This window comes from Anthonomus grandis, chromosome 15 (genome assembly GCF_022605725.1).
Source record: "Anthonomus grandis grandis chromosome 15, icAntGran1.3, whole genome shotgun sequence".
NCBI lineage: Eukaryota > Metazoa > Arthropoda > Insecta > Coleoptera > Curculionidae > Anthonomus > Anthonomus grandis.
Window position 1 is genome coordinate 17,173,033 of NC_065560.1, and position 12,322 is coordinate 17,185,354.

The window sequence follows — 12,322 nt, forward strand, 5'->3', positions numbered from 1 at the left end:
TCCAATAAATGTGCCAGTCCTCCTTTACTCTGGTACTTTTTTGCTTTTTTGAAAGCTTTTTTTTAAACATCCTTCTTTCCTTCAATTCTTAGTTTTTTTTTCTAGGCTCAATTATAAAGTTTCTCAAAAATTTGTTTTTTACAAAGCTAGTTAATGGTTACGTTTGATATAAGGAATGCACAATTTAATATCTGTTACACTATGGGGACTACAACTGTTTGACTATGGGGGTTAGTGAGGGTTGGTAAGGTTCCAATATTGCAAAGCCATCGTAATAACTTCGAGGAGGTTGATTCTATGATCTTATATAGCTCCCCCATTAGCCCTGATTTAAATAGAGCTCCTTGTAAAATTTCCGTAGAGGTTCTCCTTATTACTTAATGCTACTCTATTAGCGGCACCCTTGTAGCTTTTTTTGCATTTTTTTTTTTTTTTGAAGACTGCTGAGCACAGCCTTTTCTTTCCAACCGAAGTTTCCTCCGTAGACGTCCCTGACCTTATCCTTTTTTTTTTGTTTCACTGATATGTCGTATTTCGGGTCTCTTGTAGAGAAGGCATCAAAGCCCGTGGACGAAGGAAGGCTGCACTGCTCTTTATGTACCTTCTGACTTCTTTTTTCTTCTACTTTGATTCGCTTGCTCTATATTTTGTTTGGGTAAATTCATAATGGTTCCCACGGGAAGCAACAGAAATGAACAGTCGCCGTTGGCAGAGCCCCGCCTACCGACAGAAAGGTATGTTAAGCTGGGTGGTCCCAGATTCTCAGAGTCTGCAATAGTTACAAATAAGCTTTTCCTCAGCCATGCATCGGCCCATACTCGTCCAGCTTGACTTGGGGAGAGTTTCGTTGTATCTCCCAACCTTTAATTAAGGCAAGGCCCCGCAAACAGAGGGTCAGACAGACTGACTCAGTAGAGTGGTGTGTATTAAGCAGGCGTTCATGGAAATTAAAAATTTCCTCATCTGTGTTGGTCTCAACTTTACTTTAAGCCATTCTTAGTCTCGCCAAAACTGTCCTTGATTCATAAATAGGACTTAGGTTCAATGTAGACTACTAGGCTCCCTCACATGACTCCTTTTGGGCCATGATTATATTCGCTATATACTTACAATATAAATAGGGAAAAAATACATCAGTTTGTTTCCAATAATGAAAAACTGTATAAATCAAAAATAAGGATTTAATATTGTCCGTAAATGCTTTGCTTTATAAAGGTAGGCAGATTTTGAATATTTACGAGGTTATCGCGTTTTTTCTGCAAGCATTAGTTTTTATACTTTAAACCATGTGACTTATAAAGTTTTTATCTGCCATTGTAAAATAAAACTCTTAATAAAACTCTTAATAAAATAAAACTCTTAAATAAAATCGTTAAACTTCTTATAGTCGTTTTATTGTTACTTAAATGACGATAAAAACAATAAAAGAGTTTTCTTTAGGGTTTAAGAAAAATTATTAAAAAAAATTTTTATTTAGTACAACGGCAATTACTACTAACAAATGAGCTGCTTTATTTTGTTTTTACCTCTATTTATATTAATAATATGCAACTTATGTATATCTAATACTAATTACAAGAATTAGAGTAAGCAATCTAAAATCGAGGAATTGTGTGCATAATACAATGTAATAATTATTATACAGGGGTATAACTAAAGCGTGCCCATGTCCCCGCAAAAAAAATCCTCTAATATTTTAATATTTAGATTAATTTAAAACAGTGGCGCGGTATTAACTTATATCGTGACTTAAATAGACATAATATATTTAGTAGGAACGTGATTTGAAAACGCATGAGGTGATAAATACGGTTGAGATAATAATTCCACAAATTTGGTTTTGAATGCGCCATAATCAGGAGCCAAACGAATCATTCATTATACATGCCAGCAGTACGAAAGGATCTATTAAAAATACGTTAGTTTTGTTTGTTATAAATATTTCTTAATTTTCGATTGACATGAAGTTATGACTGCGGCATTATTTGAAAAATGGTTCTATATTCAGCTCTTTCCAAACATTCTTCCAAACTTATATTGTCTCATCTTCCTGGTTACATGCTTATGCTTAGGTTAAATTTGAAAAAACTATGATTTAATCCACAGTGACCAGTGAGAATTTTGGTTACAAACTAGTTTCCTCCTAGACAAAGATAATTTGCTCCTCTAAGTTTTCTCAAGAAGACGGTTATAGTATAAGTTTCTATCGATATTCAATTATCTTTCTGTGCCCTCATTAAAATAATATGTATTTACACTGAACGAGGCGTTCTTTATAAATAATTTTCATGCACCTCTCACTGTAAAGTGAGCTTAGAGATTCTGAATTTTGAAGCACGGTAGTCTACTTCTCGCCCAGTCTTTCTCTGTACTCGTGCTACATATTACATATTGCCTACTATATATTGCATACTATATAATGCCGCACATTATACAACTTCAAACTAATCTGCATTTTTGTTTTTATTTATTATTGGTTACGCTTGTAATACTTTTAGTTTTAAGCAATGCACCTTGTTTTTTATTTATGAGATGTATGGTAATTTCAGGTGTTGCCCAATAATACTTGAATGTTTCTGTACGTATGGCAGTCAAAATTGAAATGAGCAAAGATATATTATCAACTAACATCAAAAAATGTGTTACTTTGCTTATATCTGCAATGATACTCTAGATATTATAATTAATTGCATGTTGTTAATGATAATATTTAATCACTTCAAGCAAATAAATTCGATTTTTTAAAGAGTTACAAGCATCTAGCTTAGATACTTTTTATTATTTCAGAAGTATAGTTAACTTAAAAAAAAACAAATAATTTATAACAGTGATTTAAGACTGTTACGAGTTTACGATAAAAAGCTTTAACTTTTAAATTGCAAAAGGTTAAAATGCAAATTTTTTAATCAAGGTAAATTTAATAAAAATCTGTCGAGTGTTTTGGGCTTTTAGGTGAGGTCTTAATGATGGCTAATAACTTTTAGTTTAAACGTGAAAAAAATAAATACGAAACGCAATCGTCTTTAGCATACTATAGAAATCTAGAAAGATTTCTCCTATTTTGTTGTCCAACCCAACCCAACCTAGAGAGATTACTAGGCCACTTTAACGTTTAATTTGTATCATCTCTCTATTAAAAAAATATACAGGGTGTTCATTTGAAAACTTCCCACCCCGGATTTATCGAAAACCACTGTTTAAAAAAAACGCCGAAATACGTCAAAAGGTTTGTCAAGGGGGACAAATTTCTAACCTAAAATTTGTTAAACCTAAAAGGGGGTCACCCATTGCCCCCCAGGGTCATGCCCTTAAAAATTTTAAGTGGCAAGGGGTATCGAGTAATCGCTTGTTTAAGAGGTCTTTCGACGTCTTTTATTTTGAGGTTTGGTTTTTTTAAATTGGTCGATTCGTTTTCGAGAAAATTAGAAAAATCTTTGTATATTTTAATTTGTTCAGATAGAAAACAAAAATGAAAATATCAGTTTTTATTTTAATAAGTGTTCAAAATGTTTTCCCGTATATGGCCAAACAATGATATAGGCGATGTTCAAATTCCTGACGGACATTTTCAAAAGATGTTGTGGGATATCATGGCAGCTGTCGATGATGCGTTGACGAAGTTCATCCAAACTTTCAGGTTGGGAAGTAAACACAATGATTTCAAATGACCCCATAGAAAAAAGTCTAACGGCGTTATATCAGGAGATCTAGCAGGCCATTCTATAAGCCCCCTTCGCCCTAACCATTTATCTGGAAACTCGTCACATAGCAATCTAGCGAACGGGAAGAATCTAGTGAGGAGTAGCGCCGTCTTGCTGGAAATATATTTCAGCCTCATCAAGTATAGGGTTTCCATCATCATCGATTTGGTTTTCAATGGATTTAGTGATAAGCGGATTGATGGTGTTTTCCAACATATCCGAATAAATGTCTCTATTTACATTTCCGTAAATAAATAATGGCCCAATCACTTTATTTCCTAAAATGCCTGCCCATACATTAATTTTTTGAGGGTACTGGGTATGCCCTTCTACAAATGCATGAGGATTTTTATTGCTTCAATATCTACAGTTATGCTTATTAATAAATCCATTTAGATAAAATGTGCATTCATCGCTGAAGAAGATATTCTTTATATGAATAGTATTATCATTAATCGCTTTAGTCATTTTTTTACAAAACTCAACTCGCCTATCGCAATCGTCTTCGGTTAACTCTTGCAATATTTTCATTTTGAATTATGAAGTTTGGTAACTGTGTGAACAGAGCCTAATGGAAAACCAGTGGCAGCAACAATTTTGCGTAATGAAGTATTAGGATTTAGTGACCCAAAACTTCAACTTGAGCGGCTTCATCCAAAATTCGCCGATGATCACGTTTTTTATTCGCAACAGATCCAATTTCAGTAAACTTAGTAACAAGGTTCAAAACATATCTATGCGAAGTTATCTTCTCCGGATGTCTGGCGTTAAACGTGACGGCAGTTTGCCGAGCACATTGATTTTGCAAGCAAACAAACCACCCATAGTTCCATGCCAATGTAAATTCTATCTGTCCAATGTTCTAAAATAATTTTACATAACATATTAAACCACTTAATTCGTTTAACAATAAGAAATCATAAATGTACACTGTGTCCCATTTTGGATGAGATTGCAGGATATCTCCGTCATTTTTTAAGATAACTTTACGGTCTTCGTGACGTTGTATCACTTTTAAAAACACAAACAGAAATATTCCAACTACTGTTATTCCTGAAATATAGGGCGAAAACGAAAATGTTCACTTTTGGAAATGTTACTATTTCTCATCTCATATGCGGTGTCATCCAAATCTCATTCAAAGTGAGACCCAGTGTACATACATAAATTATACAAAATAGATAACCACATAATTTCCTTTTTAGAAGTCACTATGTTATCTTAGTGAACATCAATAAAACTTTAGGTGCCTAACGGTAACTGCATTAGAACTAATATGATTTCTATTCATAGTGGTATATTTCAGGAAGATTCCTTAAGTTCACTAGGTTCTGTCTTGCACTGAACCCACATTCGAGCCAGCTTAATTCAACTAGATACGGATTTAGCCTAAAAAAGGATAATAGAGAACTAACAAGAGTAAACCATCTACTTTATATGGATTACTTAAAAATTCTTACGGCAACACGAAATCAACTAGATCAGATACTTAAAATAGTGAAAACATTTTCTGATGATTTCGGAATGACCTTTGGACTAGATAAGTGCCGAACTGTAAACATGATTAAAGGTAAACTACAACCACATAACTTTCAAACAGAAAACGGTCGGATAATTAATGCTATGGATGAAAAAGAATCCTACAAATATCTAGGAATGAAGCAGGCGCAAAGAATAAACCATAGAACTTTAAAGAATGAGCATACTACTAAGTCCACTACAAAAATGCGACTTCTTAAAATAAGTCTAATGGCAGAAACTTATTTAAAGCTATTAATACACATGGATATTAATACATATCAATTAACTATTTTATTCTCTTGGTAATATAAGATGGACTAAAACGGACATCGAGAACTTGCAAATAAAGGCCAAAAGAATCTAATAACATGAGAGGACTCCATTAGAGCTTCATCCGACTGATATCTAGGATAAGTGAATGTTTCCACCACTCCAAGAAAGAGTGTGATTGCCGTTTGGCATAATATCATAATTATAATATTAATAAGTCATTTTATTGTTTTAAAATATTGACATATTAATAATAATTACCTCTACATATTAGATATTGGAACAAATAGCTTTTCGATTTACCTTCGAAGGGCTATTAAAGCCTAAACACCAACAGAGGCGCCAAGAAATTAAAAAAAAGTATAAAAACTGTTAGAAGATGAATATATTAATATAGTGTCATTTCAACTTAACTGCTAAGATAAGGATCATATCATAAACTAATTTATAATATTGGAAAAAAATTTTACAAAATTGAACTTGTTAACCATAATATAAGAAATTTAGTCTGAGACAGCGTTTTTAACTTAGCATATGTATTTTTTCAGAGAATATGTCTTCTATCATTGTTCTATTGCTATTCGGACTGCTAGTTCGTGCCACGGCGCAGTCGAATTATGCCGATCAGAGTAACAATGTCGAGTACATAGGCGAAGGCCTTCCGCCGGAAGCGACCTTAGACGGAAAGGTCACTAAATTGGACGACCTTAGTCCGGTGATATTCTTGAATAGGACAAAAGCGGCTCTAAATTGTGCTGCTGGGTCAATGTTGGTAAGTTAGTGATTATTTTTAAAAAAAACTAATGTTTGAATATGCCTTTACTTATTTATTTTAATTTACATTAAGAACAGAGCAAAACGATCTTCAGGATAATTCATTTCAGAAAAACATTTTAGAATATCTATCACGCTACTAATAAATATAAACCCAATAATAAACAAATCCAGAACCACGTCATTTGCTAATAATAAACATATAATCTCTACATACCGTCTAGTGCTAACAAGATCATTTCACCATTTTTATGTTTTGTTTTCAGGTAGAACTAAAATTCAGTGATAAATTTCACGGAATCGCGTACGCTGACTTTGACAGAAACTCAGCCTGTCAGATTGCAGGCAAAGGTGGCTATAGTTATAAACTAGAATTACCACTTAAAGGCTGTGGAACCAAACAGGCAAGGCTTATAAGTTCTATTAAAAATTATAACAATATGTATATTAAAGAAATGCTACGTAATTGAAATAATATAACGAAACTTTAATAAAAATCACAAAAAAATATTTTGAATATTAATTTTTTTTTGTTTTTTTTTTAACTTAACAATTTTAAACTGGCAACAATAAAAAGCTGGTTTAAAGTTTTCAAAGACAATATCTAATAATTAATAATAATTTGATAGACCCATAGAGTATTAAAATTATTAAAAAAAATAAAACAATTTAGAAATATATATTTTTTCTGCTTTGCTGATAATAAGAAACATAATTTTGACATTTTTTGTGAGAATTAATAAATTGTGCTTGATTAGTTTGAAATTTTTTTTATTAATTTTTAGGAACCTCAACGTGTATTCACAAACAACATTGTGGTTAGATTTCATCCCACTTTGGAAATGGATGGAGACGAAATTATTACCATTGTTTGTAGATATCCGCCTCCAGTGGCTCCCGTTCCTCCTATACCTCTACCAATGTGAGTATATTATAAGAAACAAATTTGTAAATAAACTTTTAAACATATTTCTCTATATAAAAATTGTTAAAAAAATGACAATATACAATATGTAATCTTTGTAAATGAGAGTAAAATGATCTTTAGCTTTAAGGACTTAAAACATTTTTTCATTAAATATAAACTTTATCTAAGCTACTGAATAGTTAAGCAGTAAAGTGTGGAAGCTGATTTTATGTAAATCGTATAATTATTCTTTTTAATTTGAATATAATACTATAATATACTACTTTTATTAAACAATACAAGAATTCTTGCCTAATAACATATTTGTTTTTTTAGTAAGGAAGCCGTAGTACCCATAGCTGCTCTTGAGCCTCCACTTAAAGGATTTCAAATTCTTCTCGTAATTTGTGGAATCCTATTTTTGTCATTGTTGCTGTTAGGACTAGGCTGTTCCTATTATTGCCTTAGAAGACGACCAATTGCTATTGTACGGCCATTCTCTAGTATCGGTAGTGATTCTGAAATTACCAAATTATCTGAAAGTTCATTGGGCAAGTATTTACTAAACAGAACCAAAGTTTTTATAAATTATTACAGCTTTAGAGAACATGTTTCTGGATGTGCTACATTTCCGAATATTTTTTCAGATTCACTATAGAAACGTGTATGTTATTAGAAACTAGGAGCTTTTACTATTTTTATCTGAAAATATGAGGTAGGCGCGGATTTTAAAGCAAGGGCTGTATCAATTTTTTTATGTTAGAACAGAATTCGTTGTTGACAAAATAGTGTTAAATGCGAGACTATTTAAATGATAATGTTAATTTAGTTAGAATACGCTAATACGTTATAAGATAAATAAAAAATGCTTTATAAAAATATCAAGATAAAAGTTTAAGGTTCTTTAATTTATTTTAGGTACTTTATCAATGTTCGAAGGACTTAAAATACCCCGTGCTCATGCGCCAGTAGGCATCACAGGTAGCAGTTCTGGAAGTGAAGGAGGCAATCTGATAAGTGATACCTTACCTTCAGATTATCCATCTGAATCGCATTCTGAGGTGGAAGAAACAAGATCTTTACCGGTAAAACAATGTTTAAGAAATAAATAATACAAAACTTAATATCCTAACTATAATATCTTAAATTAAAATACTAAAATAAAACACGAAGCGTCAGTGTCAGGAAAAATTATAATAAAAATTAAAATTTTAAACAGATAAGTTATATTTCAACTACAATTCACACACTGTTTTGTGCATTTCTTTAAAATGTTATTTTATTCTTAGATTTCTTCTGCGGGAAGCTTTGAAAATAGAGCTTATATACATGATAATGGTAGCTTTTTTGGTTCGGAAGGATATGGACATACCCAAGAGCAGCATATACAAAATGCCGCATTTGCCAATCAACATATGGTTGCTGGGTTACCAATGGCAGTAAAAAGTATATTTTTATAAATATTATTTTTTAAATCAATATTCGGTAACTTTTAATTAACATTTTAAGGCGATTCTCCAAATTTCGAAGTCCAAGTAAGAGTAAAACGGGCCCCGCCTTCACCTCCAAGTATATCTTTTACAGACACTGAAAGTATGAGAAGTGACCGAAATCTATCTACCATTCCCGAACAACTAGAGGACATGAGTGTGAGATCAGTATCACCCCCTATAACAGAAAAAACTCACTTTACTTACGTACCTGAATTACATGCCCCACCAAAGCATATACAACCTGCTCCAACATTTAACAGGTAACATATCCTAAATTTTTTAAATGTAATTTTATTAAATTTCTGGTACGAAATTCAACATTTTAAGAACACTGAAAGTTTAAAGGTTATTAATAATGAGTTTTAGATTTAAGTTAAAGCTTTAATAAAACAATTTATGATTATAGTTTTATATTAACTAAGTGTGACGGCCAAACTCTTGTACCCAGTATTTGTGCAGAAGCTAAGCCGATATTTAAAATTAAGAATGCGAATTTTTTGTCATTTTGAAATAAAAATATCTGAAACCTTTTCTTGGTATATTGTTACTTTAAACATAAATAAAAAATTCCTTTTTCTGTTTTAAAAAGTATGTGATGACTCTTTAATTTTTTCATTAAAAAAGTTTATATAAACTTATTATGTCCAGAGGCGCTTCGTTTTCGAGATACAGAGTATTATTTTTTTTTAGTAAAACAATTAAAAATTGTACTTTTTTGTCCATGAAATTTTCTACATATCTTATTTCGTTTAGAGAAAATATTTAAAAAAACCATATCTCAGCAGGTTCCTGGCCTCTATAAAAAAATACAAAATTTTTGAAAATTGTTCTTATTTGGAATAATATATACATGTATAAAAATACCACTGATCAGAAAATTCCGATGTCTTTACATAAACATTTAGCAGATAATGTAAGTTAAAAGTATTTTAGTATGTATAAAAGTTGCTTTTACGCCCTAATTTTAGAAGTTGACATTAAAGCAACTAAAAGAAGTTATAATTGACATATCTTACCAATTAACGCTAATGAAAACATTTCTTTATAGTACTAAAAATGTGATTTCATTGGACGACATAGTTACATCAATTAATAATCAGCCTCGTGGAGGTATAAACCAAAAATTTTTGTCAACCACATACCGCAGTTTCCCAAATAATAACGCAGTCTCACCTAGATTTTATTATTCCCTCTATATAGACGACTTAACTTATAAGCTAAATAAAATCTTCAATAATACACATATCACAATAGCAAGGAAGCAAGATAAAACATTTAACTTCCAAAAACTTACCAATCTCACATCACCTCTAAAAAAATCAAAAATTGATAAGATTGGATACAAAATACCTTGCTTAATCTGTGGAAAGTCGCTTCAACATAAAAAGATATGCATTAGCTGAGCACACTACCAACACCAACCCCACAATAGGCTGGAATGATGGTGATATTTGCACCATCTATTGCAATGGTGTAAAAATGTCACAGAACGTAGAGAATGGACTTATAGATAGACCAAGTTTAGAGGATTAATTAGTTACAGGGTTTCTTTATGAGATACCTTTTTCACTTTTTTGTCTTTTCTTTTCCTTTACAAAGATTTACAAATACTTTAAAACCTTTTTAAATTGCTACATATAGACTTTAAACCATTAATTGTTACTTTCTACTGCTGGATGTAATTATTGAATGGTCCGCACGGTCGTTTTTGTTGTTTTCTTTTATCGTTTTGAAATTAAAGCACTGTATACAGTGTGACTCATTTGTTTTCGGGTCACCTTGATAAAAAGTTTATTTTTGGTGCGATTTTGCTCGGGTTTTTTTTAAATGTTAGCTCCAGAAAAACTGCATCATTGTAACAAAAAAAAATTCTGCCATGCAAATCCCAAGGCCTACTAATGTCAGTTTTTAAGGGCAAATTTTAAGAAACTATGCTAGGCATTTTTTTAGCAAAAAATTGTGCACACCACTGGATTCGGCATCCCCCAAAATGGCCTTATACCAAATTTCACCAAAAAATATTGAATAATAACAATTTTATGATAAAAAAAAAGAAATGCGCTTTACTTCTAAATTGTCTCTAAAAATTATAGAAATATTGAACTATATTGTGTCTAAAAATTATTGAAATATTGAATTGTTACATTTGACATCTAACTGTCAAAAGTGGTAATAGAACGTGTTTATATAGTATTAGTAATCATGGAAAATTTTAATTTAAGAGAAAAAATTGAAATTGTTCGTCTTGTTGGTGGTAACACGCGTTCGATGAGAGAAGCTGCCAGAGAATTTAATATTAGGCATCCTGAGAGACCAGTAAGTCTAAGTACTGTGCAACGTGTTAATAAAATTTTCAATGAAACAGGATCTGTTTCGAAAAATCTACTTAAAAATAGACATAATGGACGGCGTGGGCTCAGAAGAAATGAAAATTACATTTTGGAATATTTTAACGGCAATCCTCGAAGTAGTGTCAGAAGGGCTAGTTTGGTCCTTAACATCCCCAGAGAAAGTATAAGAAGATGTTTGCAAAAAAATAACATAAAAGCATTTAAGCCAAAATTTTTGCACACCTTAGAGGATGGTGACCAGGCAAGAAGATTAGAGTTTTGCTATTGGCTTCAGGGAAAATATTTAATTAACAGAAACTTTCTAGATGAAATCCTTTTTAGCGATGAAGCCACTTTTACCACAAATTGCGTAGTCTCCAGTCAAAACTGCCGCCACTGGTCCGTGCAGAATCCAGAATTTATAATAAATGCAAGGAGACAGTATTCGCAAAAAACTTACGTTTGGTGTGGAATACTAAGCGACAAAATTATTGGCCCTTTTTTCTTTAATGGTAATTTGAATTCAATTGAATGCAATTGAATTTCTGAATTTTTTTGAGAATGAATTTTCGAACGCATTAGAAGATTTACCCTTAAGATATCACCTTAATTTGAAGTTTCAATTAGATGGTTATCCTGTCCATAATGCTCGTTTAGTAAGAGACTGGTTAAATCAACATTTTGAAAACTGTTGGATAGGACGAAAGAACCTTTCGTTGAGTGGCTACCGAGATCCCTTGACTTAACGTCACTCGATTTTTTTCTCAATTACTCCAGAGCAAGTCCGTAAAGTTAATTTAAATGTAGGTAAAAGGAATGTAAAATGCATAGAAAACAATGGTGGATTAGTAGAAATTTCAAAAATTTAGTAGCGGTTAATTTTTAATTTTTTTGTTTATTGTTTTTATTTAATTTGTATTTATTTTTGTTGATTTATTGTTTGTTTTTATTTGTATTTAGTTTGGAATTATTATTTGCTTGTATTATCTTTGTTCAATTTGTTTTTTTCATGGCTATCTACACATTTTTAATTGTAAATAAATGCATAATTTCCCTTTTTATTTTTTGTTATAAAATTGTTATTACTTAATATTTTTTGGTGAAATGTGGTATAAGGCCGTTTTGGGGGATGCCGAATCCAGTGGTGTGCACAATTTTGCTAAAAAATGCCTATCATAGTTTCTTAAAATTTAGCCCTTAAAAACTGACATTAGTAGGCCTTGGAATTTGCATGGCAGAATTTTTTTTTGTTATAATGATGCAGTTTTTCTGGACCATTAAAAGAAAACCCGAGCAAAATCGCACCAAAAATAAACTTTTTATCAG

The 12,322-nt window shown here is 31.6% G+C and overlaps 1 protein-coding gene and 1 long non-coding RNA gene across 2 annotated transcripts in view; one reads left to right on the top strand and one right to left on the bottom strand.

The window, feature by feature from the left end:
* The window catches only part of LOC126745278 (uncharacterized), a 148,898-nt gene that overhangs the window by 93,428 nt on the left and 43,148 nt on the right, over positions 1 to 12,322 (top strand). The window contains exons 3-9 of the mRNA XM_050453040.1: positions 6,041 to 6,264; positions 6,533 to 6,670; positions 7,052 to 7,188; positions 7,510 to 7,724; positions 8,092 to 8,258; positions 8,463 to 8,619; positions 8,683 to 8,926. Coding sequence (XP_050308997.1) covers positions 6,046 to 6,264; positions 6,533 to 6,670; positions 7,052 to 7,188; positions 7,510 to 7,724; positions 8,092 to 8,258; positions 8,463 to 8,619; positions 8,683 to 8,926 — 1,277 coding nt within the window. The 5' untranslated portion in view covers positions 6,041 to 6,045. The remainder of the gene's footprint in view (positions 1 to 6,040; positions 6,265 to 6,532; positions 6,671 to 7,051; positions 7,189 to 7,509; positions 7,725 to 8,091; positions 8,259 to 8,462; positions 8,620 to 8,682; positions 8,927 to 12,322) is intronic.
* LOC126745279 (uncharacterized) overlaps positions 7,396 to 12,322 on the bottom strand; it is a 28,373-nt gene continuing 23,446 nt past the window's right edge. Inside the window, exon 3 of the long non-coding RNA XR_007663500.1 lies at positions 7,396 to 7,691. This is a non-coding gene — a long non-coding RNA (uncharacterized LOC126745279). The remainder of the gene's footprint in view (positions 7,692 to 12,322) is intronic.